The 25,863-nt window shown below is 40.3% G+C and overlaps 1 protein-coding gene across 1 annotated transcript in view; it reads left to right on the top strand.

The window, feature by feature from the left end:
* Nucleotides 1-2,520: 2,520 nt before the first annotated feature.
* The window catches only part of cacna2d4a (calcium channel, voltage-dependent, alpha 2/delta subunit 4a), a 110,806-nt gene continuing 87,463 nt past the window's right edge, over nucleotides 2,521-25,863 (top strand). The window contains exons 1-16 of the mRNA XM_071201758.1: nucleotides 2,521-3,121; nucleotides 3,788-3,930; nucleotides 11,851-11,932; nucleotides 16,390-16,506; nucleotides 16,668-16,727; nucleotides 17,647-17,809; nucleotides 17,906-18,037; nucleotides 18,925-18,985; nucleotides 19,834-19,984; nucleotides 20,841-20,915; nucleotides 22,604-22,693; nucleotides 22,853-22,966; nucleotides 23,116-23,194; nucleotides 24,142-24,275; nucleotides 25,528-25,605; nucleotides 25,689-25,769. Coding sequence (XP_071057859.1) covers nucleotides 3,809-3,930; nucleotides 11,851-11,932; nucleotides 16,390-16,506; nucleotides 16,668-16,727; nucleotides 17,647-17,809; nucleotides 17,906-18,037; nucleotides 18,925-18,985; nucleotides 19,834-19,984; nucleotides 20,841-20,915; nucleotides 22,604-22,693; nucleotides 22,853-22,966; nucleotides 23,116-23,194; nucleotides 24,142-24,275; nucleotides 25,528-25,605; nucleotides 25,689-25,769 — 1,539 coding nt within the window. The 5' untranslated portion in view covers nucleotides 2,521-3,121; nucleotides 3,788-3,808. The remainder of the gene's footprint in view (nucleotides 3,122-3,787; nucleotides 3,931-11,850; nucleotides 11,933-16,389; nucleotides 16,507-16,667; nucleotides 16,728-17,646; nucleotides 17,810-17,905; nucleotides 18,038-18,924; nucleotides 18,986-19,833; nucleotides 19,985-20,840; nucleotides 20,916-22,603; nucleotides 22,694-22,852; nucleotides 22,967-23,115; nucleotides 23,195-24,141; nucleotides 24,276-25,527; nucleotides 25,606-25,688; nucleotides 25,770-25,863) is intronic.

The raw sequence follows: 25,863 nt of genomic DNA, 5'->3' as shown, positions 1-25,863 counted from the left end.
CGCTTGATTGCGGATACGTAATTTCACATTCTAGTAGAATGTGAAAGTGAAATATAAAAATAAATATTTTATTCCAAAAAATTGCTGAACTGAATCAAAAATAATATTCAACCTGAAAAATGATTTCAATACTTATTTTTGGTTTGAATATATCATAGTATTTTTCAAAGTTCAGGATAAAAACTTTCAAATAAAAAATGTTGAATGATCAAAACTTATGACCCTGAAATAGCTCCATAACAGTGGTGCTTAATGGTGTTTAAGGATTATAGTTTGATGTATTCATGTATGTATATTGATGTGATAAAATAGAGAGCACAGTAAGATAAAAGGTCCCAAATAGTGCACCTTAAAATGTATTAATTGGGGAAATGCACTAAATACATTTAGGAAAATTCTAGTACAAATACAAATCCTGGAATAATAGGTTAAATAAATCAGTGGCCGAAATGAATACAATAAAATCGAATAAACAAATAAGTAGTTTCTTCCATATCCTCATTTTGAGTTATCAATGTACAGAGTAAAACATTTTGTCTGGTTTGAGAGAGATTTCCCACAAAACTGTTTTGTTATGTTAAACTATTATGTTGTTGCTGGGATGGTGGACCACTGCTGAATACACATTGTATAATTTAGCTGGAGTTTAAAGCTGCCTTTAAGTGTTCAGCTTATTGCAAAGGACTTTTACAAAGCTGCCACCATAATTCGGCATTTCAAACCCAGGTTTTCTGCTGTAAATGCATAGGAAGTTTAGCATACAACTCCTTATTAATCTGATTGAAAAAATAAGAGTTTCTTCATGTTGGGAGAGGGGAGGCTGGGGAATCATCCCTATCACCACTGATCTGGGTCAGTGGGGGGGGGGGGGGGAGGAGTCCCACAGCTGTTACACACTGCTATATGGATATCCATGTGTGTGCATGCATGTCTGTCACTCAGTCTCTTAAGAGTTCATGCTATTAATCTGTTCTCTCTGCAGTGTGTGTGTGTGTGTGTGTGTGTGTGTGTGTGTGTGTGTGTGTGTGTGTGTGTGTGTGTGTGTGTGTGTGTGTGTGTGTGTGTGTGTGTGTGTGTCAGATTGTGTTACCGCATTTTCATTTTCAGAACAGCATGAGCAGATGTTTTACTTTGTGTGCTTATAATATGCAAAGGCATGTTAGCTTGTTGTGTCAGTGCACGTAAGCTTTATTAACCTGACATTGTATGTTATGTGTGTGTTTGTTAGTGTGTATGTCTGACTGTGTGTCTCTGGTGCGTAGTTAAATGTAGCTTAATGGATGCAGCAGCAGACAGGCATTAAGATGTAGTCCTGTCTCTGCTGTACCTCAAACAAAGTTTAAATGTAATTTGAGTTTTCTGTTGTGCAGTTTTAGAGTAAGCAGTCAACACAGGATTACTATTGAAACAATTCATACAAAGCTGTTAACATGAGCACATGAGTCTGTAGTCTGTAGCCACACTGGGGACTGTTTATTACCTCAGAATAAAAAGTTATTGGATGTTGTAGTCTGACCGACATTATCTTCTAATCTCCTAATAATTCCAATCCAAATGCCTTTTTTTTAAACGGTTTATCCTAAGGTGTGAGTTTGGGTTGTAGTCTTTTTGCAATTTTTAGAGTCAGTCCTCTGAGCATGGTTACCGTCATACAGGCAGATTGTATGACGGAAATATAAAAAGTATTCACAGAACATTTAAAAAAGGGGTAATGGAAAGATATTACTTGATGAATGTGAGATTTTGTAACCTACAGTAATTTATTGATTGTTGGATTTGCAATATGGGACACGTTTACAGGATTAGATCAATGCTGCAGCACCCTGTGTGTTAGTATACATGTCCATGTGTGGCAGTGAAAGTCCACTAGGTGTCTCAGTGTGATTATATTACAACATTGTGTCAGTCAAGAACATTTTTCTCCACCAATCCTAGATACACTTCATTACACCGTCCTGCCAGGAATCTTTTCCCTTTCCTCCTCTTTTGCTCTATTTTTTATTTTCCTCTTTTCTTTCTGACATCCTCTCTTTTACTCTCTTTCATCTTCTTTCATTTCCCCCCTCGTTTTTTCTTGTTTACTTTTTTCCCCATGTAAGATGACTTCAGTTAATTCAGATCACTGCCACATTTCCTTCCATCCATTTGCTTTCTTAGTAAAACACACACAGCAGAAATGCATAGAGTAATAGAGCAGGTGAGAGATGATGAGAAAGATTAACAGGGAAAGAGAGGAACTCAACTAGAAAGAAAAGCAGCAAGAGGGAAAGACAGTAGGTCAAAGAGTGAAAAGAGAAAAGATGAAGGGGAGAGATAGTGTGTGTGTGTGTGTGTGTGTGTGTGTGTGTGTGTGTGTGTGTGTGTGTGTGTGTGTGTGTGTGTGTGTGTGTGTGTGTGTGTGTGTGTGTGTGTGTGTGTGTGTGTGTGTGTGTGTGTGTGCGTTGCGTGCGTGTGTGTGTGTGTGTGTGTGTGAGAGAGAGTGATCTAGGGATGGAGAGAGGAAAAGGACGGATGGAGGGAGGAGGGGTTTAATCCTGCCTGGATTATGGTATAAACTGGTCCCGGACAGCACGAAGAGATCCACTGCAGAGAGAGGGAGTCCTACTATCACTCTATCCATCATTCAACCATCATCATATGCGTGTCCCAGTGCTGCATGGTTTTGGATCCACCAGGAGCTCAGCAGGATGGAATAATTAAAAAAGGGCGGCAGAAGAAAACTCTTTTGGGAATATATGTGTGTGTCCTGCTTGGGAATGCCTCGCTAACTGAACTCGAGGGAAGCTCACCGGGACGCCCCCATCACTCTCCCTTTTTCCCCGGCATCCTGTAGAGGGGGGAGCATGGAGGAGAGAAGATAATAATGGGAGTATCAGAAATAGGATTAAGGGGTGTAGAGAAGGAGGTGTAGGAGCATGGCGAGAATCCGTTGTGACTCTTGGAGCGCAGAAGTGACCTTTGACACTGGAGACAAGAGCTTTCCAGACAGGGCTGTGTGCCGGGGGGTCCAGCTGAGCTGACATCAAATCTCTATCAGACTCTTTTTATTGCTCATCAGTCGTATTTGAACTTTCCACATGTCTCAAAGGAAATGGTTTTAAAGCTTTGACCACATGACATAGTGAGTCATCACTGTTATTCTGTGTGTTATCATTTCAGTAAGTGTATCAATCTTCCTCAAACCCACCTTTGGGATGCAGCTTGTTTTTCTTTTAAATTGGCATCCTGTGTTTCCAGACGGCAAATGGGATTGGTTCAATCTTCTGGCTAACAGGAAGAGCAGCTCTTAAGTTTCCCGCTCAATGACTGTGGCTTCTCAGAATCCACTACAATTCCTAAGTCTGGGGCAGCTTTAAGGAGGACATGCTTTGGCTGTCGTTGGGTGTCATATGTAATGCCCTTGGCTAGTCTTTAGGAAAACTTTGGATTGGATGTTTGCATTTTTGCAATGCTTGTTTTGCCTGGCAAGTTAACCAACAATTATTATTTGTGCCTATAATTTGATTAGTAAGATGTCAATTGTTGTCCTTGTGGTACATAAAGAAACCCAATGTTGTGGTTTCTAAATGTAAGGTTAGTTCTTTCAGCACACTTTTTCTTTAACACCCCACAACTTCATTCTTTTGATTTACTCGCATATTAGTTTTTTCAACAAAAAAAACTAAGAAATCCCACTATATATTACCTACCCAGGACCAAACAACTTCCATCTTCGAGCACTGTGACCTGAGCATTTCTAAACTCACTCTGCGCTCTCCTTATTTAATCCTTCTCTCTTTGGAGCCAGCGTGCAACAACTGCTGCAGGGATGAACCGCTGGAGCTGGGGAAGTGGGCCGCACAGAGGGAGGCTGATGATGCTGCTGTGGATTATCCTCTCCAGCTCGCTGTGCCGCATGGTCGACGGACAGATGAAGATCTCACCGGAAACGTGAGTACAGTTACATTAGAGAACACTCACAGGTTAACCCCAGGGAGGGAGCCATCAGGGGGGGGATACATCATAAAGACCACACAGGATTTATAAGGAACATATTTACCTAATATATTAATTACAATAAAATAGATCTATATTTGAGTGCCATTCATTCCAAGGAATTGTGTCTTGACTGACTCAAAGACTCATTCTTAGCCATCAGTTAAAACATGTTATTGATACTTCCTTAAATCATCCAGTTAAGAGACGTAAAGAAGAACTTCAGACTTGGCAGTTTGTAGTATTGCTATGTTCACTGCAAATTCCAGCAAAAATAATAACAATAAAAGGTTGAACAGGCAGCAGGTCCAAGTGGTTGTTCTTAATGAAATATGTTCACTGCACCTCAGAGACAGCATTACAGTAGGTTCATCCTGTCACGTCTTTCCCTTCTTCACATTTGCATAAATAACTAACTTTGCTTTCGTTTTGCTAATATAGCAAATATTAGTATGCTAATAAATAATATATGCTAATATAGAAAACTAAATATATATATTTTTTTTATTACAACAGTCATTCCAAGCACCTCTACGTTACCAACACACTTTTATATTTCAGAATAAACACATCAACAAAAAGTTTCAGCCAACCAATTAGATGATAACATGATGTTCTATGACTACATCCTCACAGGTCGACAGATTGAGACACAATGTGCTAATAATCAGCGCTGAACATGTCTTATCGGACAACACACATAGTGCTTTATTTAGACATTACATCAGCTATTGTGCGGTTTTTTCCCCGTGGACGCCCTGGCAGATCTGCAGCTCCTGTTCTTTTTACAGCCTCACGTGATATAGATGAGTCAATATGTTCCTTGTATTTTGGCTGATTACTCCACACAGATGCATATGGGCCATATGGGCACCTGTGGGTGGGGGTGTAGCCACCTGCCAAACTATCAATGACTACACAGCCTTTCTACAGTTAGTATGCTGAAGGTGAAGTAGACATGTGCTACATTTAAATAAAATCAACACAAAATGATTATGTTTAATACTTATTGTTTTATGGTTTTCTTGTCTTCACCAGTTTGTCTATTGAAGACTAATGCCAGAATAGAATAGAGTATTTACCACCTAAACGTATTAAACACCAGCATGCTAATATTGTGATTGTTAGCACAGCTGCTAACTTGGTAGTAAACGCTGTCGTGTTTACATGTCAACTGATCCACTGTGCAGTCAAAGCTTACAGTATGCAGGACAGCATTTGATATATTGCATAAAATATGTGTTTTGGTGTTATTGGAAAAACATTGGAACCAAAAAAAATCACATTCTTCATACAGTCCTTTTGATTTGGATGATGTCCTTTTAATTATGAACTGTAATATGAACTTCTCAAACCATATATTTTAAAAGGATCATGTTCTACCTGGGATAAGAGGTCTGTAAATACAGCTTTAGAAACTAATTTTAGAAAAGGACACTGCTAACCAGGAAATATTCCCTCTACATTTCCCAGGTACAAAGATGGCTGTTACACAAGGGAATTGCAATAACTCCTAATGCCTTGTTGCCTCAGTGGTCAGTTTTTCTGTCACACTTCTCTTTTGGAATGAAACGCTGCGTTTGTGTGATCTCCAGAAACCAGACAAGGCTCTTTTTCCCTGAACAGCTGAACAGCTTTTTCCGTGAACAGCTTTCAAACCTCCTGCTGACTAAAAACACTAACAGATCAATGCAGTGCTGTCAGTCCTCAATAGCCTATTAACTGTGTGTGTGTGTGTGTGTGTGTGTGTGTGTGTGTGTGTGTGTGTGTGTGTGTGTGTGTGTGTGTGTGTGTGTGTGTGTGTGTGTGTGTGTGTGTGTGTGTGTGTGTGTGTGTGTGTGTGTGTGTGTGTGTGTGTGTGTGTGTGTGTGTGTGTGTGTGTGTGTGTGTGTGTGTGTGTGTGTGAGTGGAGGGGGGTGAGGTACACAGAAATACTCTGAATGCTTGCACTAAATAGATGCTGTTCAATTTCTTTGTTTGTATTTCAGTGCACACACATACAATAGAGGTTTGATTAATCGAAATCGAGTCATATAGATGACTCATCCAACACAACTAAAGCATGGTGGATGGTTCAGTCTCAGTATATAAATGTGTGAACCTGTGTGGGACTCAGAGAGTGTGTGCTGTCACACAGCAGGCTCTGGTGTTACATGGGAGATTAAAGCTCCAGTGACATCCGGGTTCAGCAGGCCAGCACAGGTCACTGAGCCCAAAATGCTTTGCTGTGTCTGGGGAAGAAGTGGCAGCACCGCCCTGCGGCTCTGGAAGTTAGCTTGTTATAACCAGGACGTTTCACGGTCAAATATGCAGCCTCTGAGGGAACATCGCTCTGCTGCCAGGAGGAAAAGACATCACACATTTAAACATCAATTAAGGAACTAACACCCTGATGGAATGCTGTGAATTGTTGAACATTTATATTAAAAATGTTGAATTTTCCTGCCTTTTGCCCTTTAGCGGTACCATAGAGTTACAGTACCAACTGCTTAGGAACTGGTCCATAGTTGACCTTAGTGTGACCTGCCTAATGCCCTGTCTAATCTGACCTCACTTTGCTGGTACAGTGGTATTGTAGCACATGGTATGTTCTTTAACAGCATGCAGTTTAAGAGGCACTACAATGAGAGTGCAAAAAATATTTAAAAAAGCTATTTGACCATCTCAAATTAATAAATACTTATATTTATCAGTCAAAAGTGTACTTGATACTCCCTTAGTGAGGAGACAAGAAGAACTTCAGACCTGGCAGTTTGTGTTATTGCTATTTATGTTACAAATTCCAACAAAAATAATAATACAAAAAGGTTGAACAGGCAGATCAAATCAAATCAAGTTTTATTTATATAGCACATTTATAAAGGATTTTTGGTCGAGCCAAAGTGCTGTACATATAATAAAAATAGCCTACAGTAGAGACACTTTACAGCAAATACAACAGCACAGATTGTTCAGAATATCAGTATGAGAAAAACGACACCCTCTATCCTTAGACCCTCACATCGTACAAGGAAAAACTTCCCGAGAAAACCCACAGTTTAAGGGGAAAAATGGGAGAAACCTCAGGGAGAGCAACAGAGGAGGGATCCCTCTCACAGGACGGACAGACGTGCAATAGATGCCGCGTGTAAATCCAAGAGATAATACATTTTACAGCATAAAGACCGAATGTTAGGAAATGCATGTGTCTGTAATAAGAAGATGAATCCACGAGGATGTCGGCTACAATCCTGTGGAAGCCATCAGGGAACAGCAAGACGAGACCCAAGGCAGGACCGCAGAGACAGATTCAGCCACGACCCGAAGTCCACGACTTAATCCAGAACTCAGGATAGAGGATCCAAGACACAGGACTACAGCAAGAGTATCAGCCTCGACTCCGGATCCCGGCGTAGATATAGACACAAAACAAGAAAAGATTTGGCTGGGTTAATCGGAACAAGAGAAGACACAGACACAGACAGAGAGGGAAAAGGTCATTGGATAAAAGTTATTCTTGATAACCCTCTAGAAAGATCTCATGAACTTCCCCACTCAATCTATCAGGACCCGAGCAGTTCTATTAGATATAGGATAAGAAAGGCAGCAGGTGGTTCTTCTTCATTAAATATATCACTGCACCTCAGAGACAGCATTACAGTAGGTTCATCCTGTCATGTCTTTCCCTTCTTTACATTTGCATTTATATCCAACTTTACTATAGTTCAGCTAAACTCTTGGGACAATCCCTTAACTCAGCGATCTCACTAATTCCAATCGAGTGTTTGCTATCTATTAACATAAAATATGAAATGTATTTATATATAAGTTTATTTATATAGCACCTTTCAACACAAGGCAATTCAAGGTGCTTTACAAAAATGAAAGACATTCAGACAAATGCATTTAAAAATAGTAAAAGATAATAAAAGAAACATAAAAAGAAAAAACACATGAATAAAACGTTACAGTGCAGTTTAAGATATGAATAGTTCACACAGAAGTTCCACTTTACTGATGAACACAACGGCTCAGTTTCAATTAAAAGCAGCGACAAAAAGATAAGTCTTCAGTCGGGATTTAAAAGTAGTCAGAGTTGCAGTGGACCTGCAGGTTTCTGGGAGTTTGTTCCAGATATTTGGAGCATAATAACTGAATGCTGCTTTACAATGTTTAGTTCTGACTCTGGGGACAGAAAGCTGGCCAGTCCCTGAAGACCTGAGAGATCTGGATGGTTCATCATTTAGCAGGAGGTCAGAAATGTATTTTGGGCCTAAACCATTCAGTGCTTTATAAACCAGCAGCAGTATTTTGAAATCTATTCTTTGACACACAGGAAGCCAGTGTAAAGACTTCAGAACAGGAGTGATGTGATCCACTTTCTTAGTGTTAGTGAGGACTCGAGCAGCGGCGTTCTGAATCAGCTGCAGCTTTCTAATAGATATTTTAGTGAGACCTGTGAAGACACCATTACAGTAGTCTACTGAAGATCAAAGCATGGACATGTTTTTCCAAATCCTGCTGTGACATTAGTCTTTTAATCCTATATATGTTCTTTAGGTGATAGTAGGCTGATTTAGTAATTGTTTTAATGTGACTGTTCAATCAATCAATCAATCAATCAATGTTTATTTATATAGCCCAATATCACAAATGTTACATTTGTCTCAGTGGTCTTCACAGTGTGTACAGAATATCAGTATGACAATACGACACCCTCTGTCTTTAGACCCTCACATCGTACAAGGAAAAACCTCCGGAGAAAACCCACAGTTTAAAGGGAACATGGGAGAAACCTCAGGGAGAGCAACAGAGGAGGGATCCCTCTCCCAGGACGGACAGACGTGCAATAGATGCCGTGTGTAAATTGAAAAGATAATACATTTGCAACATAGGTAGTCCAAATGTTTGGAAATGCATGTGTGTATAATAGGAAGATGAATCTACAATGATATCCATCCAGGACCTATGATCCAGGACCACAGCCACGACTCAAGATCCAGGGCTCGCGATCCATGACACGGGGCCGCAGGATCATCCATGACTCCGGATCCTGGCGTATATAGACACCAAAAAGAAAGAAATGTTGGGAAGCTGGGTTAATCGGAACATGAGAGCACACAGGTATAGACAGAGAGAAGGAAGAAGTAAGATGTCCCCCGACAAACTAAGCCTATATCAGCAAAACTAGGGGTTGAATCTAATCAGCCCTAACTATAAGCTTTATCAAAAAGGAAGGTTTAAGTCCACAAAGCCCTGAAATGTTTGCCGAAATGAGATCTGCACCTTCCAAAGTAGGATGAATGCCGTCTCTCTTAATCAGACCAGGTTTTCCCCAGAAGGCTGTCCAATTATTTACGAAGCCCACATTGTTTGCTGGGCACCACCAAGACAACCAGCGCTGAAATGATGACATGCGGCTATACATGTCATCATTGATCAGATTGGGGAGGGGACCAGAGAAGATTACGGTGTCCGACATTGTTTTAGCATAACTACACACCGACTCCACATTAAGTTTGGTGCATTCTGATTGGCGTAAACGAACATCATTACCACCGACGTGAATAACAATCCTACTGTATTTACGTTTATTTTTAGCCAGCAGTTTAAGATGCGCCTCAACGTCGCCCGCTCTGGCCCCCGGAATGCATGTGACTGTGGAGGCTTCGGTCTCTAAATTCACGTGTCTCATAATAGAGCTACCAATAACCAGAGTTGGCTTCCCTGAGTGGGGAATATCTGTTAGATACGTGAACGGGTTGGTGGGGACCTGCGGGTTTTTCGTTATGCCCCTTCTGAACGGTCACCCAGTCTCCCTGCTGCTTGGGAGTTGCCGGGGGAAGGCTAAGAGGAGCTACCATTTGCCGGTCCGCACTGGCTAACATGGGCTTTACTGTAGCTGAGTTACTTTCTAAGATGCGGAGCCGGGCTTCTATGGCTATGATTCCCGCTTCCAACCTAACAATTATACTACATTTAACACATGTATATCGGTACCAGTAAAGGAGGTAGGGAAGTAACCAAACATGAGACGGTTAGAGCAGGAAATAACACCCGAGGGTGGAGAAAGAGCCATGGCTAGCTATCAAGCTAAAATAGCTACCGTTAGCAAACCCGAAAAGAGTGTAGGCTACTGTGGAGTTACAGTCGCTAAGAGAAGGAGAGTTGTGAGTGGTTAAGCTGTAGTAACGTGTGATTACAACGTCAGGAAGTTGCCGTGATCAAGAGTTTTAAAACGATCGATTAAGTTAAGATAATAAGCTATCAGCAACAGAACAGGCACACGGGATACCCGGACATGACAACAACAACCGGAAGTTACAACATGCTTACCGCAATAGTGGTCCGTGTAGTAGACTGTTGAAACTCAGGTCAGAGTCCATGACTACACCTAGATTTCTGGCTTTATCTGTTGTTTTGAACATTGCAGGCGGAAGCTCAGCGCTAACTTTTATACGTTCTGCCTTGGCTCCAAAGACCATTACCTCAGTTTTGTCTTTGTTTAATTGGAGAAAGTTCTGACACATCCAGTCATTGATTTGTTCAATGCACTTACTCAGTGTTTGAATTGGAGCATAGTCTCCTGGTGAAATGGTAATGTAAATGTGTGTGTCATCCGCATAGCTATGGTAACTTATTTTGTTGTTCTTCATTATCTGAGCCAGTGGTAGCATGTAGACGTTAAAGAGAAGAGGCCCCAAGATGGAGCCTTGAGGAACCCCACATGTCATATTTGTCAACTCAAATGTGTATTTACCTATAGAAACAAAGTTGTTTCTGTCCTTTAAGTAGGATTCAAACCAATTTAGAACTGTTTCGGAAAGTCCCACCCAGTTTTCTAGTCGGTCTAGTTATATGTTATGGTCAACAGTGTCAAACGCAGCACTGAGATCTAATAATACTATCACTGAAGTTCTGCCACTGTCTGTGTTTAAGTGGATGTCATTGAAGACCTTTACAAGAGCAGTCTCAGTGCTGTGGTTTGGAATAAATAATACAACAGTCATTATAGCACCTCTATGTTACCAATATTCACATTTGATAATGAACACATTCTCATATTTCAGAATAAACACATAAAGTCAGCTAATTTCCAGTCCTAATGCTAGCAGGCTAGCTATGATAGCTCTGTATAACTAGCAGTGAGCTGGCTGGCTCCCCAGTGGTTGAGCCATCTGTCACATCCTGCCCACTCTAACCTCTGCTACCTTTCCTGCTTGGCAGACATAAAGGATTTGTAGATGTACTGCATATTATAGAGCGCAGAATAACCTCTTGACTGACAGCTTTTACTGTCACCTGAACAATAATCTGTTGTAATCTGTTATTGTTGAATGCAGGGTCACCTTTTAACATGATTGGCTTCCTAAGTCAAGGGTCAGCTTTAATAAAGACTGTCCTATTGACCCTTAATTTTCATCAACTAAATTAACCAATTTAAAGATGTCAGGAATTCTAGTTTACTAAGACATGTTCAAACAATATTTGCTCCACAGATGTTAAAAGTAACACAACGCAATATTGTTAAATGGAGCAGTTGTTGCATTTACATCAGGGTGCATTTCTTCAGTTTATTAGATGTGTGTAGCTTTATAGCTAAATATAGGTATTATAGGAAAAGGCCATATAGCTCTTCTTTAACTAACACGTTTAATTGCCAGAATGTCAGTTTTTTCCCTTTAACAATGTATTACCAATAACAAATAATTTAGTTACTGATAAGACCACATTTGGGTTGCCATGATGTGAAAAAATGCTGATTGTGTTGCCGCTCTACTTCTGCAAAAGGGTTGCATTTATTAATGTGACATACATGTTGGGTTATTGCATTGTTGTCATAGATATTGATAACAGTTTTGTTCATCTGTCACTGATCATGTCTTCTCTGTCCAGGGTGCAAAAGTGGGCTGTGTCCTTCAGCAAAGAGATAGCTGCTCTGTCCGCCAGATACTCTGGAGCTAAACTGCTGCAGAAGGTAAGAGATTACACACAGAAGCGTATGCGCACATGATCAAATACAGACACACGCAAATGATGTTGGACAGAAACACAAATCAGATCAACCAGGCAGGTGCACAAACATACACTGCATTGAAATAGTATTCAAGGCATCTTAATTTGATGTGTTTTGAGGTCAATTAAGATGAATAACAACCTAGATAACAACCTGTCCTTCACTGCAAACATCGCTGCTACAACCCGCTGCTGCAGATACACGCTTTACAACATCAGGAGGATGGGTCCCCAGCTGACCCAGAAAGCGACGCAGGTTCTGGTCCAGGCTCTCGTCATCTCACGCCTAGACTACTGCAACTCCCTCCTGGCTGGTCTACCTGCATGTGCCATCCGACCTCTGCAGCTCATCCAGAATGCAGCGGCTCGTCTGGTCTTCAACCTTCCTAAATTCTCCCACACCACGCCGCTCCTCCGCTCACTTCACTGGCTTCCGGTAACTGCTAGAATCCACTTCAAGACAATGGTACTTGCGTACCATGCTGCGAATGGATCTGGCCCTTCCTACATCCAGGACATGGTTAAACCGTACACCCCAGCACGTGCACTCTGCTCTACATCAACCAAACGGCTCGCTGCACCCTCGTGCTAAGGGGACCCAAGTTCCCATCAGCAAAAACACGTGGGTTTGCTATCCTGGCTCCAAAATGGTGGAATGAGCTCCCCATTGACATCAGGACAGCAGAAAGCTTACACACCTTCCAGCGCAGACTGAAAACTCATCTCTTTCGACTCCACTTCGAGCGATAGAATGACTAACAAAGCACTTATATACTAATAAAGGGCTGGCTTATCTAAAGCCAGTTGAGTAGCACTTGAAATGTGTTTGCTCTATGAAGCCTGATGTACTTATATGATTCTGTTTTCTTCAAGTTTGTATTTTGTTGGTCGAACGCACTTATTGTAAGTCGCTTTGGATAAAAGCGTCAGCTAAAATGCAATGTAATGTAATGAATGATTGTGTGTTTAAGTAATTCCCATTTCAGACAGACATCAGTGATGTGACGATGGTGGTGCAGCTTTAATCCCTTTGATTCATTATCCCTAACATACGGCTTTACCAGAGAATGTACAGTACACACATAGATGAGGTTGACATCCCAGGATCAATACATTCAAAGCCACCTAAAGTTACAACTCGACCTCGTAATGATGGCTCATTGTGGACATTTTCTGTTCATTTCCGTGCTTGAAATGAACAGATTTACACTATATCTGCTGGCAAATACAACAGAAAAGGAGTTAAATCTAAGAAACAAATGCAGAAGCAGAAATTGCACCTCTGTAAAATAGAGATGGTTATAGAACAGATGACATCATCACATCAGACAGAGGTGAGCGGGGTCTGCATCTCCTCCCCTTCCCCTCTGCTCCGTCAGCCAATAGGAACACGACTGACTGGCATACATTTGCTGTACAACATCTGCACATGGCCCTGAGAACAATGTGATGACACAGTTAATTGAATAGCACATAAACACACTCACATTTTTGGTTTGTACTTTTAAAACCGTTAATGTGATGTTCAACATAAACGTCATGCTTATAAGCGGTAGTGCGATGAATTAAATGATTTACCTTGAAGATTAAAGAAGACGGCATGCTTGTGTGTGTTTGTGTTTGTGTTTGTGTGTGTGTGTGTGTGTGTGTGTGTGTGTGTGTGTGTGTGTGTGTGTGTGTGTGTGTGTGTGTGTGTGTGTGTGTGTGTGTGTGTGTGTGTGTGTGTGTGTGTGTGTGTGTGTGTGTGTGTGTGCGTGCGTGCGTGCGTGAATGCATGCGTGTGTGCGTGTGTGTCTTTTAGTAATTAGGATGTGCGGTCTTTCTCTTCATGCCACCCTGTAGAATCCCTAGCAGGCCCATTCACCATCTGCCACACACACACACACACACACACACACACACACACACACACACACACACACACACACACACACACACACACACACACACACACACACACACACCACACACACACACACACACACACACACCCACACGCACGCACGCACACACACGCACACACTGTTTTTACAGAGAGATGCACATACTAACCAGCTTCTTCTATGGCGTACATGTATCTTTCCTTTTGGTTTACCACATCACTTTAACGTTGTACAGCAAAAAGTATCCACCCATCTAGCAGCAAAATAACAAGATTTTACATATTTATTCACAGCAGTATAGAGTGATGTTTTAGCCTGTATTCCAGACTGGACTGACCTAACATCCCCCCAATGCTTTGTTTGTAGGAACTGTCCAAAATAAAACGCACACGGCATGTAAAATAGTGCCTAACTTGATCCAAGCAGCCTCAGATAAACAGTCGCAGTACAAGTGATGCTGCTGTAGTTGTCATAGTAGTAGCAATAACACAAGTTGCTGGAGTTATCAGTTATAACAATATTTATATTTAAGTGTCTCCTCGTTACACACTTTATCTTTTTATCTAGTCAGTGAAGTGTAAAAAGCACACATTGCATTAGTTCAATCTCTGCAACAAGAAGCCATTAATCACCCTCCTCTGCCTAATCGATGGTCCTCTGCTTATCTGTGGAAAATGTACTGCCTCTGCCTTCATGCCTGAGTAAACTGAATAGGATATTGAGTGTTGTGTTTGAAGATAATACAGAAATTGTTGGAGCTTTACTTTTCTTGGAAAGGGTTCTTTTATGGTTATTTGCAGTAGGCTAGTAGAGCTCTTTATCACCCTTTTTCACATTTATATCTGTTTGTCTGTCTTATCTGTGTAATATTGTCTCCAGTGTAACGGAAATTGAAAAGCATGATGTGTGAAAGTGGAAATAGAATATGACAATTGGGCATCTTGTTAGTAAAATGTCAATTTTCTCTTCCCGTTGTATAAGAGGACATTGTTAAAGGGGACTTATCATGCAAAATGTACTTTTGTACGTCTTTTACACATGAATATGTGTCCCCGGTGTGTCAGGGAACTCACCAAGTGTCAGAAAACACAACCCTCTCTCTTTTCCTCCATACCCAAATCTCTAAAAACGGGGCTGCAACGGAGCTGATACAGATTTGAATTTTTCTGATGTCAGAAAAGGGGTGCTCCGCCTATATGGGCAACTCTCCACCTCTCAGGGGAATGGGGGGTTGGGCCACGGCCATTGCCGCTCGAAAGCGCTGGAGACGCTGTAGTACATATTCCAGGCCTGTAAGTGGCGCTGTAGTCTGCCACAAAAGCAGCGAAGAAGACTTCTCACAGAATCAGCCCCTGCAAAAACAGGGCTGGGAAAGAGCAAATAGAGCGAAATGAGGCATGGCTAAAATGCATGATCTGTTTGGTATTTTGAAAAAAATACTTCACAGACATGTTTTATATAGGTATGGCCCTACAATATGTTTAAAATATAGCATGATAGGTCCACTTTAAAGCTCATGTTCAGGTTCATACCAGTATCTAGTGTCTCTACTGGGACATGTCTCCATGCTTCAATGTTCAAAAAGCTACTGCCTGTGCTGCAGCACCTATTTTCACCCTCTGTCTGAAACCAGAGCCCAGTCTGCTCTGATTGGTTAGCTGGCTGGCTCTGTTGTGATTGGTTAACCGCTTAGAGATGTCGCGCCCCTTAGCCTATCACATACAATGTGTTTAAGTGCTTGCCAATAGAAATGCGAGTGTCACACAGTGATGTCACTATGATACAGAAGTAACAAAGGTGTCCAATAGAGGCGTTTTGTGTGTGAGAGAAACTCCCTCTGGAGGGAACACTGGGATTTTAGCCTTTGAAGACCATTTACATGTACAAAAACATATTAGGGCCCCTTTAAAGAAGGGTAAATATCTCACTGAGGATAATAGAAAAACATAACAAAGCATTAACTGAAATTCTATCATCTGTCATCACAATTGAAGCTTTTATCATCAGTGCCGGAAATTAACCTCTGTGTCAACAAGCAACAACAGCACACAATCCCTTAAATCACGTTTATGTAACTGCTTTAATTCAATAGTGCAGTGAGCAGACACACAGACCCACTAGCAGCCAGAGATACATTAGAGCAGATGTCAGTCAGGAGGCAGTGTAGATTTCTTCTGGCGTCACTCTATCATATTGCAGATTAGAGAGGGGGTCTGGGGAGGGGATGACGCCAGGGCTTGACCCTCATCTGTACGGCAGACTGTAAATGTGTGGTGTCTGCGCGTGTGCATAATTGTATAATGCCAGGATCTCTCTACCATGGTTATGCGTGTTTGTTGTTTTTCATTGTGTATTTTCGAAATGAGTAAGGAAATATGATCACAATATAGCGACCACCACTTTCTTACACTGTCTACCTGTTGTTTGTTTTCAAGAAATGTTATATTATTAGGAGCTAAAAGGAGGCATTTGATAGAGGATGCTTGGAAAATAATCAGCATTGTTACTAATTTCGACAACTGTGTCTGTTGTAAAGAAATACAAGGATGTGGAGGCAGTGGTGAAGATAGAGGAGGTGGACGGAGAGGAGCTGGTGAAGAAGTTTGCTGAGGAGATGGAGGAGATGCTTGGGAGGAAGATGAAATCTGTGAAGGTAACAATGATACATTCTGTAAATGCAAACACACTCAAATACTGCAGACATGACCTTTTCTCTTTTTTAAACAATGATAAATAATGTTGTAGGTTTAGTCTGTATAAACTTGTTTCTTACATGGTCACAGTGCATCCTTAACATGCTGTGTTTCATTACAGAGGTTAGCAGAAGCAGCAGAGGATGCTGACCTTTACCACGAGTACAACGAAACTCTAGAGGTATGTGACAGTATGCTTTAGTAATAAATGCCCCCACGGACACTTTGCGTTTACATTTATGCACATCCTCGCACATTCCTCTGTATATTTTGTAAAGTTCTGTTTAATACCACCTCTTTTAAAATTGCACAGCTCTTCCACATTAGTTCTGATGTACTGCACACATTTTTATTTTACCTACTTTTTTGTGTATTGGCAGTAATTTTTTCTGTTTTAATTTTATATATATTTTAATAATTTATTTGTATATATTTTAATAATTTATTTGTATATAGTTCTATATGTTCTTCTTTTTATTACCTTCATTCCTGTTATTTTGTTTGTTTCTGCACCATTTTACACCAAAGGAAATTCCTTGTACGTGTAAACCTACTTAGAAATAAACCTGATTGAGATAAAAGAACATAAACCTCTGTGCAGTCTAAAACAGACAACAAGAACAACTGATTTCTACACAAAATTTAGTTTTGGTTCTAATTATAATATTATCTGCCTTTGTTGCATATGTGTCTGTTGTACTGAAGCGTAAAAAAAACGACTTGGTTAAATTAAGAACAAATTGTACTGTACTACACAATGGATGAGGCTCTAAAATGACATACTTAAAGTCAACATTCTTGCTTAAAAAAGGACATGAACAGCAGACTCCTGGTTTAAAGTCTGTGTTTGTTTGACCCAACCCAACTTATTCCTACACAGTCTTTGTCCCTCTTTTTACTTCATCGCCTGCCTTCCTCCGTTGCTCCCGTCATAATTACTTCCGCTTCGAGAGGTCACTGTATCCGTCCTGCGGTGATCCAGCCTACCATTCATTGATAATGGCCTACTGAGCCAATTAAGATGTGGAGTGTGGACACACCATCACTTATCCAGATAACAGCTGATATAATCTGATGGATGTTCTTATCCTTTGCTGCAGTTCGAATACTTCAACTCCATGCTGATCAACAAGGTGGATGAGGATGGGAATCCACTGTCGCTGGGAGGAGAGTTCGCTCTGGAGAAAAACGAGCACTTCAATAAGCTGCCAGTCAACACGCAACTGAGTAACATTCAAGTCCCTACAAATGTTTACAACAGAGGTACAGAAGTGGGAATATGCAGCATTATAGACAGCACAAACTGCCATCTAAATGCCAGCAATACATTAATATTATTCTTTCTTTCTCTTTCTGTAGATACAGATATTGTGAACGGAGCCTACATGTCTGAGGCTCTGAATGACGTGTTCATTGATAACTTCAAGAAAGATCCAACTCTCACCTGGCAGTACTTTGGCAGCGCTACAGGCTTCTTTAGGCTCTACCCAGGTGCATAAATCCTACATCAGACCCAGAGTCCTGTAGTTGTTCCGCAATGAGGAGATTTACATTATAACAACAGCAGAAGTATAGAGCAGACAAAGTGAAAAGAATAATCGTACATATAAAAAAAAAGTATGCACACGTTAATAAGTAAAAAAAAAAAAAAAAAGCAGATAAGTACACCATGGTAAAAAGAGTAGCAGTATATAAAAACAAAAAAACAAAACAAAGTGACCATATCAAATTAAAGAGGTAGCTGGTACTGTTTGCAGATTGTACTGTTTGCATGTTGTTCAATTATGATGACAGCTTGGCCATCACTCTCCTGTCCCCCACCTCCTCCTACAGTCTGGACACCTTGCATGCTTCCCAAAATGTTTTGACTTGGACATTTCTCCAGTGTCGGCACAGTGTTGAGACAACAAGAACAGAGGTGTAGATAAACATTCAGCTACACAAGCTAAACAGCATACTTAGACAGCAACTGATGATGCAGGAAGCTGCCTGTCAGACCTGATGACTCAGTTCAGCTACATATGGCTGCAGCTGAGTTCTCTCCTGTGTATGTGTGTGCGTGTGTGCGCGTGTGTGCGCGCGTGTGTGTGTGTGTGTGTGTGTGTGTGTGTGTGTGTGTGTGTGTGTGTGTGTGTGTGTGTGTGTGTGTGTGTGTGTGTGTGTGTGTGTGTGTGTGTGTGTGTGTGTGTGTGTGTGTGTGTGTAATTGGCAAAGGATTTGTTACACAGCTTTTTTTACTCATCCGCTGCCTCATCAATCTCTCCTTCATTTTATCTGTCACTATCCATCCGTGCATCCATTTGTTCATCTGTCTGCCCAACCAGGCAGCCACGCAGAAGTTCTGAGTGTTCCTTTGCTAAATCTGTCTCTGTCTCCAGGGATCCAGTGGATTCCAGATGAAAATGGTGTTGTCACCTTTGATTGCAGGAACAGAAACTGGTAAAGCTATATTACAACCCACATCAGTTCCTTATTGATGCTTTTTTAAGTGTTTTATCTTTCTGTATAGAATGCAAGTGCAAAATAGTGCTTCTTTGATGAATAACAGAAGAACCATAACCGCTCAGAAAGCCCGGTTATTGGCACCGACACTCCAAGCCAGCAGCCATTGGGTGCCATTAACATCTATGGCTGACCATCAGCTGTAGATTCTTCAGTGTGTCTGGCTAGTTGGAACCAGTCTGCCCGACTCCACCACTGTTCTGCAAATTGAGCCTGTTAAATCAGCTGCACGTGCAAACAAGTATTTCTGAGTGGTATTCTAGCCTCCTGAATCAGTGTATTTAACAGTTTATTCTTTTTTCACCTGCTTATTAGTAACTGTAAATAATGTAACAATTAATGCAGTGAATGGATACAACAGGTTCCTAATGGGTTACTTTCTTGCAGCAGATATTTTCACTTGTAAAGTCGAACACACAGGTGTTACTTATGAATCTAACAATAGCTCTGTGACTGTGTCAATGAGCACATGCAGATTACCCATTGTACATTTTATTATTCACACTTTTGGATTTTCTGTAGCATTTAAAAATGTCTTCCCTGTAAAAGGTCTATCTATTGTATAACAAATTAGAAAATATTACTGCTCAGTGACAGTAAATCAAGTTCTAAGAACAATCCAGCTTTATGTTTCACAGAACATAAAAGGATAAGGCTCAAAATAAGTACTTCTCTCTGCTGTTAAATAACAGAGTCTCTGTTCATGACTGAATGTTATTTGGTTCACTTAATAATGAAGATAAAGTGTTTACTGCTTCCTACCTCACCTCTCTGTCTCCTTGTAGGTATATCCAGGCAGCCACATCACCTAAAGATGTAGTAATCGTGGTGGATGTGAGTGGCAGTATGAAGGGACTAAGACTGACCATAGCCAAACACACCATCAATACTATACTGGACACACTGGGAGAAAACGACTTTGTTAACATCATTGCAGTGAGTCTCACACACACAATCACAAAAAACCCAGACACACTTGAGCGGCCTGACGTTGAGATTAACACACATAAATACATAAGAAGTTCAAATACAGGTGCAGTACAGAGACTGTGGGAAAATCCACAGAAGTAGACACAACAGGCACAAATACACACTCGATGTATTTACTTCCAGTGACATCAGAGCTTCAAAATCCATTCGGATTTGAGGTTTTTCAGGATTTTGGCTGCATGTAGCACTACAACTATATCAGCGTAATAAGCATGGTTTATCCTGGTATTACTTTGTGTGTAATCATACGCCTCTTGCAAATCCGCTGCCCATAAGCTCTTTTTACACAGAATTTAAAGCTGACCATGCAGCAAATGTTTACTAGTGTTCTCCTTTAAAATGAGACATCCACAGTCAGAAAAAGGGTTTGAATCCCATTGTTATGTGAGCAATTACATAATGTAAACTGATTTTGGATTTGACTTGACTTATGTCAATATTAAAGGGAATTACAAATGTTCTTCTTTTAACACTAAACTCTATCTAACAATACAATAAACAATGGAACTCCAGGAAGTGAAAAGAACATTTTATTCCATATCTTAATAATTATACTATAATAATTTAAAGCTGTCATATATGCACATTATTAACAGTTAAAGTAATTTCTGTGTTACAGAATCCCACGTTGGCTGGATTATATAACCGTACCAAAGTTAAAGGATTTTGAGATATTGAGGAATTTATTGATTTGAAGGTTGTAAAACTTCAAAAATCTTAACCATCATCTGTTAGAAAATGTATCATGTTGATATCATGTGGATTTATTATTTTGGCTTACATATTGTGCTTCCATCTCCAGTACAGTGACTATGTTCGCTACGTGGAGCCCTGCTTCAAGGGCACGCTGGTACAAGCTGATCTGGATAACAGAGAGGTAACACACACACACACACACACACACACACACACACACACACACACACACACACACACACACACACACACGCACACACACACACACACACACACACACACACACACACACACACACACACACACACACACGCGCGCACACACACACACACACACACACACACACACACACACACACACACACACACACACACACAGAGAGAGAGAGAGAGAAAACCTAGACAGTTGATTGACTTAACCTATTATTAATTGTAGGCTGCTATCTCACTAATCCACTAAAGACAGTACAGAACTTACGTTGTCATGACATCACAGCAGTTAAGACATCACAATGAGTGAGAGAGAGAAAACCTAGACAGCTAATTGATTCACTTAACCTAAGATAACCTATTAATTGTAGGCTGCTATCTCACTAATCCACTAAAGACGGTACAGAACTTACGTTTTCATGACATCACAGCAGTTAAGACATCACAATGAGCGCACGTTTTATCATTTCAACCTGTTTCTTTCTTAAAATTATTAATCCATCAACACTTATTAATGTTAATGTGTGTTGGAAGTACTCATTTTAAGATAGATATTTCTTCCTCTTTGTTCCAACTCGTCATTCCGTTTAATTCCTCATCTCACATTGTTTAAAATAATTATCCTTCTCCAGGTGGCATTTTTGCTTACATCTCACTCTCTTTGTTGTATTTACAAGTCCAAAACCATTATTATCTCATTGTTTCACTGCTCTTTGTTTTCCTTTTCTTCTCCATCATCTGTTCTCCTGTTTTTTTCATACCAACACCTGCTCAGTCTCTCTCTGTGTGTGTGTGAGTGTGAGATATGTGTTGGATGTGTGCCCTACTTTCACTCCCCTTCACATTATGGCAGATCAGGTGAGGTCGCTGGCCACTGACAATTTTAAGTAGGTCACATGACCCGTCAACTTGGGATATGATTGGTTTAATACCTAGAGAGGCAGGCTGTAACAGACTGGGCTTACAGATGTTAGCTGACACACATGAGAACTCTTATTTTACAAGAAGACAATCCTCGGCTTTGTTGCTTGTTTAACACAATTGTTATAGGAGATGTACATTCCCCAAAAACTCATGGTTATTACAGAATACAGATTAAAAAGAAACATGCTGTGCAGGGATCTACGTTTAGTTATTTAATTATGTAATTAAATTACAAAATAAATGCAACCAAAATGTTGGTGAACACAAAGTGTGGTTATTTTTTTAGGTTTAAAAAGGTAGCTTATTATCTGTAAGTTTTCAAAAGCAACCCAGTTTTAATGAAACATCTTTATTAAATTTGCAGCAATAATTAGAGTAATGATGTACAGTTTGGTTGTATTTCTTCAATGGAATATAACATTCTGTCAAGAGCCCCCTCTATATCCGGTCTGCATGGTGGTAGAACCCAAAACAATGTGGTTGTCAGAGTGTCTCTGTGTGTGTGCGTGTGGATATTCACTAATCCTGATAACCTTTTAACCTCCTTATCAGTGGCCAGTGTGCCAGAGAGCCGGGGATTATCCGTCCTTGAGGCTTCACACTTTCACTCACTTCCTCATAAACTCTGTTTCCATGTCGTTCTGTCATTACCTGCATTTACCTGCAGGATTACATCGTTGACTAAGTGACAGTGTCTATTAATGTATTTATCTGTTGTTGTTTTTTCTCTCTGCAGCATTTCAAGCTTTTGGTTGATGAACTTCATGTCAAAGGCGAGGGCAAAGTGAAAATTGCGATGAAGGAGTCTTTTAAGATCCTCAACGAGGTTTGTGCCTCTGCCAGGTCTTAACCATATATAGCGTTGATAGCAGTGTAAAATGAGTTCATTTGTGTCTGACTGTCTGACTACACAATTCACACGTCTGCATCAGCTGATTTCTACAGTACACATATCCAATGTCAAGTACATTGTGTGTGTGTTTAGGTTGCAGCACTGGGCCAGGGCAGCCTGTGCAACCAGGCCATCATGCTGATAACAGACGGAGCCATGGAGGACTTCCAGGATGTTTTTGAAGAGTTCAACTGGCCAGAACGACGGGTATGACACACACATACAAACACAAGCAGGATCAACTGCAAGCACAGTGAAATGTGCTGTGAGCACACAAACATGAAGCATTGACAGTTTTTATTTAATCAAAGCTGTGTGGGGTAACATTCTCACTTAATCCTTTATTTCCTCTCCAGGTTCGAGTGTTCACCTATCTGATTGGCCGAGAGATGACATTTGCTGACAATGTTAAATGGATTGCCTGCAACAACAAGGGTAAAATGAAGATGAATCAGTAGCCATATGGTCAACATAGTCTGCGTTTTGCACATAATTGTTGCTAGGTTGAATCCCTGGTTGTGCCTCAAAAATGTGGATAGGAAGTTTGGGTTATTTCAGCAACTAAAAATAGACTAATGGTGTAAACTACTGCAATCCCTTGCTAAGTCTTAAATTAAACAGAAAGAAAGGAGGTCTGTTGTTGTCGGCCCCCTGTGGGGTCCCCAGGTGGTTCTGTATGGGACTGGGTATCAGGTGCTGCCCTCTTGTGAATTACATGGGGTCATGCAGCAGCTCAGACCTGAAAATAATCACTTTATCCTGCTCTGTGCAAATCAAAAATCCCTGACTAAATACCTGATTATCAGCACAGATACTCTGTAAACACATCCCTTGCCAAAAAATATCCTTTCTGCATGTGTGTCTCTGTGTGTAATAGGTAACAGGTGCAATCCCTTCTGGTGCACACACTCCCTTCTACAAACAACTAAATATCTGTCATTGATAGACAGGCATGTTTTATGTTACACTGCTTGAAAACCTATAAACAGCTTTGCTTTTGCTTTTTAAGATGGTTTAATAAATGATATTCACAGAAACACTCTTGGGAAGAATAACAAATGGAAGAAAGGTTGCACACATTCACATATTCATATCTGGCAGTGCTTCCGTAGCCTGTTGTCACTGAGCAGCTTCACTGCAGGTATCCCATTGACGTCATTGTAGAAATAACACAAACCTCAGACTAAGCCAAGCTTTAAAAAAAATTGCTGGTTTTTTTCATTTCAAAAGCTTAGAGTATTTGGGAATAAAAGGTTTTTGAAGTCGGATAAATTAGTTTGCTGCTCAAAGGCCAGAAGCAGAAATATAAATATAGTATGGTTTCTTTGCTACATTTTATGGGTCCTAATTTTTCGGTGTACATGTATTTGTGTGTTCTGCAGGTTACTACACACACGTCTCCACGCTGGCTGATGTCCAGGAAAACGTTATGGAGTATCTCCATGTTCTGAGCCGGCCAATGGTCATCAACCACGATCACGACATCATCTGGACTGAGGCCTATATGGACACTGTGGTCAGTCTGCCTCTCCCATTATCAGTGTGCCTGCTGGGCAACATACACAGATTTATATTACATAAGAATACAAATAAGTAATGCGGTTTTATTATTTTATGATAATAAAATGGCTGTATCTCAAAATCTACTAAGAGCTAAATAATGTTTTTGATCTATAAACTCATAACAATTTGATCATATGCAATACGCAGTGTGAAAAATAATATGGAAGTACTTAAGTACTTACTAAGTAGTAAGGTAAGTACAGCAACAAATCTTATTTAGAATGTACTTACAGTAGGCCTACATTCTAAATAAGATTTGTTTTATGTTCAAGTGCATCTATTTTTCCTCCTTATTTTCCATTATCTGTTTTCATCTGTAAATTGTGGCATATGTTTTCACTGCCATTTCATGCTTGTTGTCCTTGTCCATCTTCACATTCAGCACCCGACCACAAAAGAGGTAATCATACAAAGAGCGTTAATGTTTAAGACTTCCTTTTCTTTAGCTTTAGCTAGTGTTAGTCATAAAAAATACAGCATATATATTTTCTGTAATGTATTGTCTCAGTTAGTATGTCTGGTTAATGTAGCCTTTACAATTTTTTCGAATATGAAAGTTAGCTTAGCTCATCCTTTAGTTAGTTAGCCGAGCTTGTTCACTTCTTTCCCGCTGAAACCTGCTGCTTTGACGTTACTACCATCACGTAGAAGTTAGTTTTAGGTTGGATCAGCGCTGGGTTGGATATTCGACAGACATGATTCACTTATGTTATCCCGCCAGCATGGATGTGTTAAGAATAACCCGGATGTAGGCTAACCGTCCTCTAACTGCAGACGAAAGCAAAGGTTCTGGCTGGAACCGTAGTTCATGTCTTTCAATTATGCGACATTAAACTAACTTCCCTACGGTATTTTTGTTTCACTGCAGTAAATATATTTAAAACTTTTCTTCACAACTTCTAAATCGTTTTATTTACCTACTTTAACAGCTAATGTACGGTAATATTAGTTAGCTTACATCTCCTAACTTCAACGTTTAGCTTAATTAATGTGTGTGGGTTCAGACAGATTTAGCACAACTTAGTTTATTATCACCGTCCAGTCTATCACCATGTCACTTCATTGTCCACCTTTGGTCAACAGGAATGAACTTCACCCACTTAATTTAGATTTTCAGTTGTTTTCTCATAAGATAGCTAACTAATTTAGCTATTAAACAAAAACAACACAGTAAGTAACTTTGTTTATGTGTTTGTGTACCATAGCTGTTCAACACTCAGGCCCAAAGCCTCCTGCTGATGACCTCAGTAGCCATGCCTGTGTTCAGCAAAAAGGAAGAGACTGTAAGTATTTACTTTTTAATTACCATTAATCTCAACAGACCCTACCTGCAATTGTATATGAAGCTGCTGTGTGTTTCCTGCAGTTGTCTCATGGGATTCTGCTGGGAGTGGTAGGGACAGACGTGGCCTTGAGAGAACTGATGAGATTAGCTCCTAGATACAAGGTAAACCATTCAAAACATATACTGTGTCACAAACAAGGATGAAATACTGTAAACATGCTGTCTTGAGTCTTCTCTGAATGTCAGTGACATTTAA

This window comes from Pseudochaenichthys georgianus, chromosome 23 (assembly GCF_902827115.2).
Source record: "Pseudochaenichthys georgianus chromosome 23, fPseGeo1.2, whole genome shotgun sequence".
Classification (NCBI taxonomy): domain Eukaryota; kingdom Metazoa; phylum Chordata; class Actinopteri; order Perciformes; family Channichthyidae; genus Pseudochaenichthys; species Pseudochaenichthys georgianus.
Note: the sequence above shows the minus strand (reverse complement) of the source record. Positions and strands in the feature narration are given on the sequence as shown.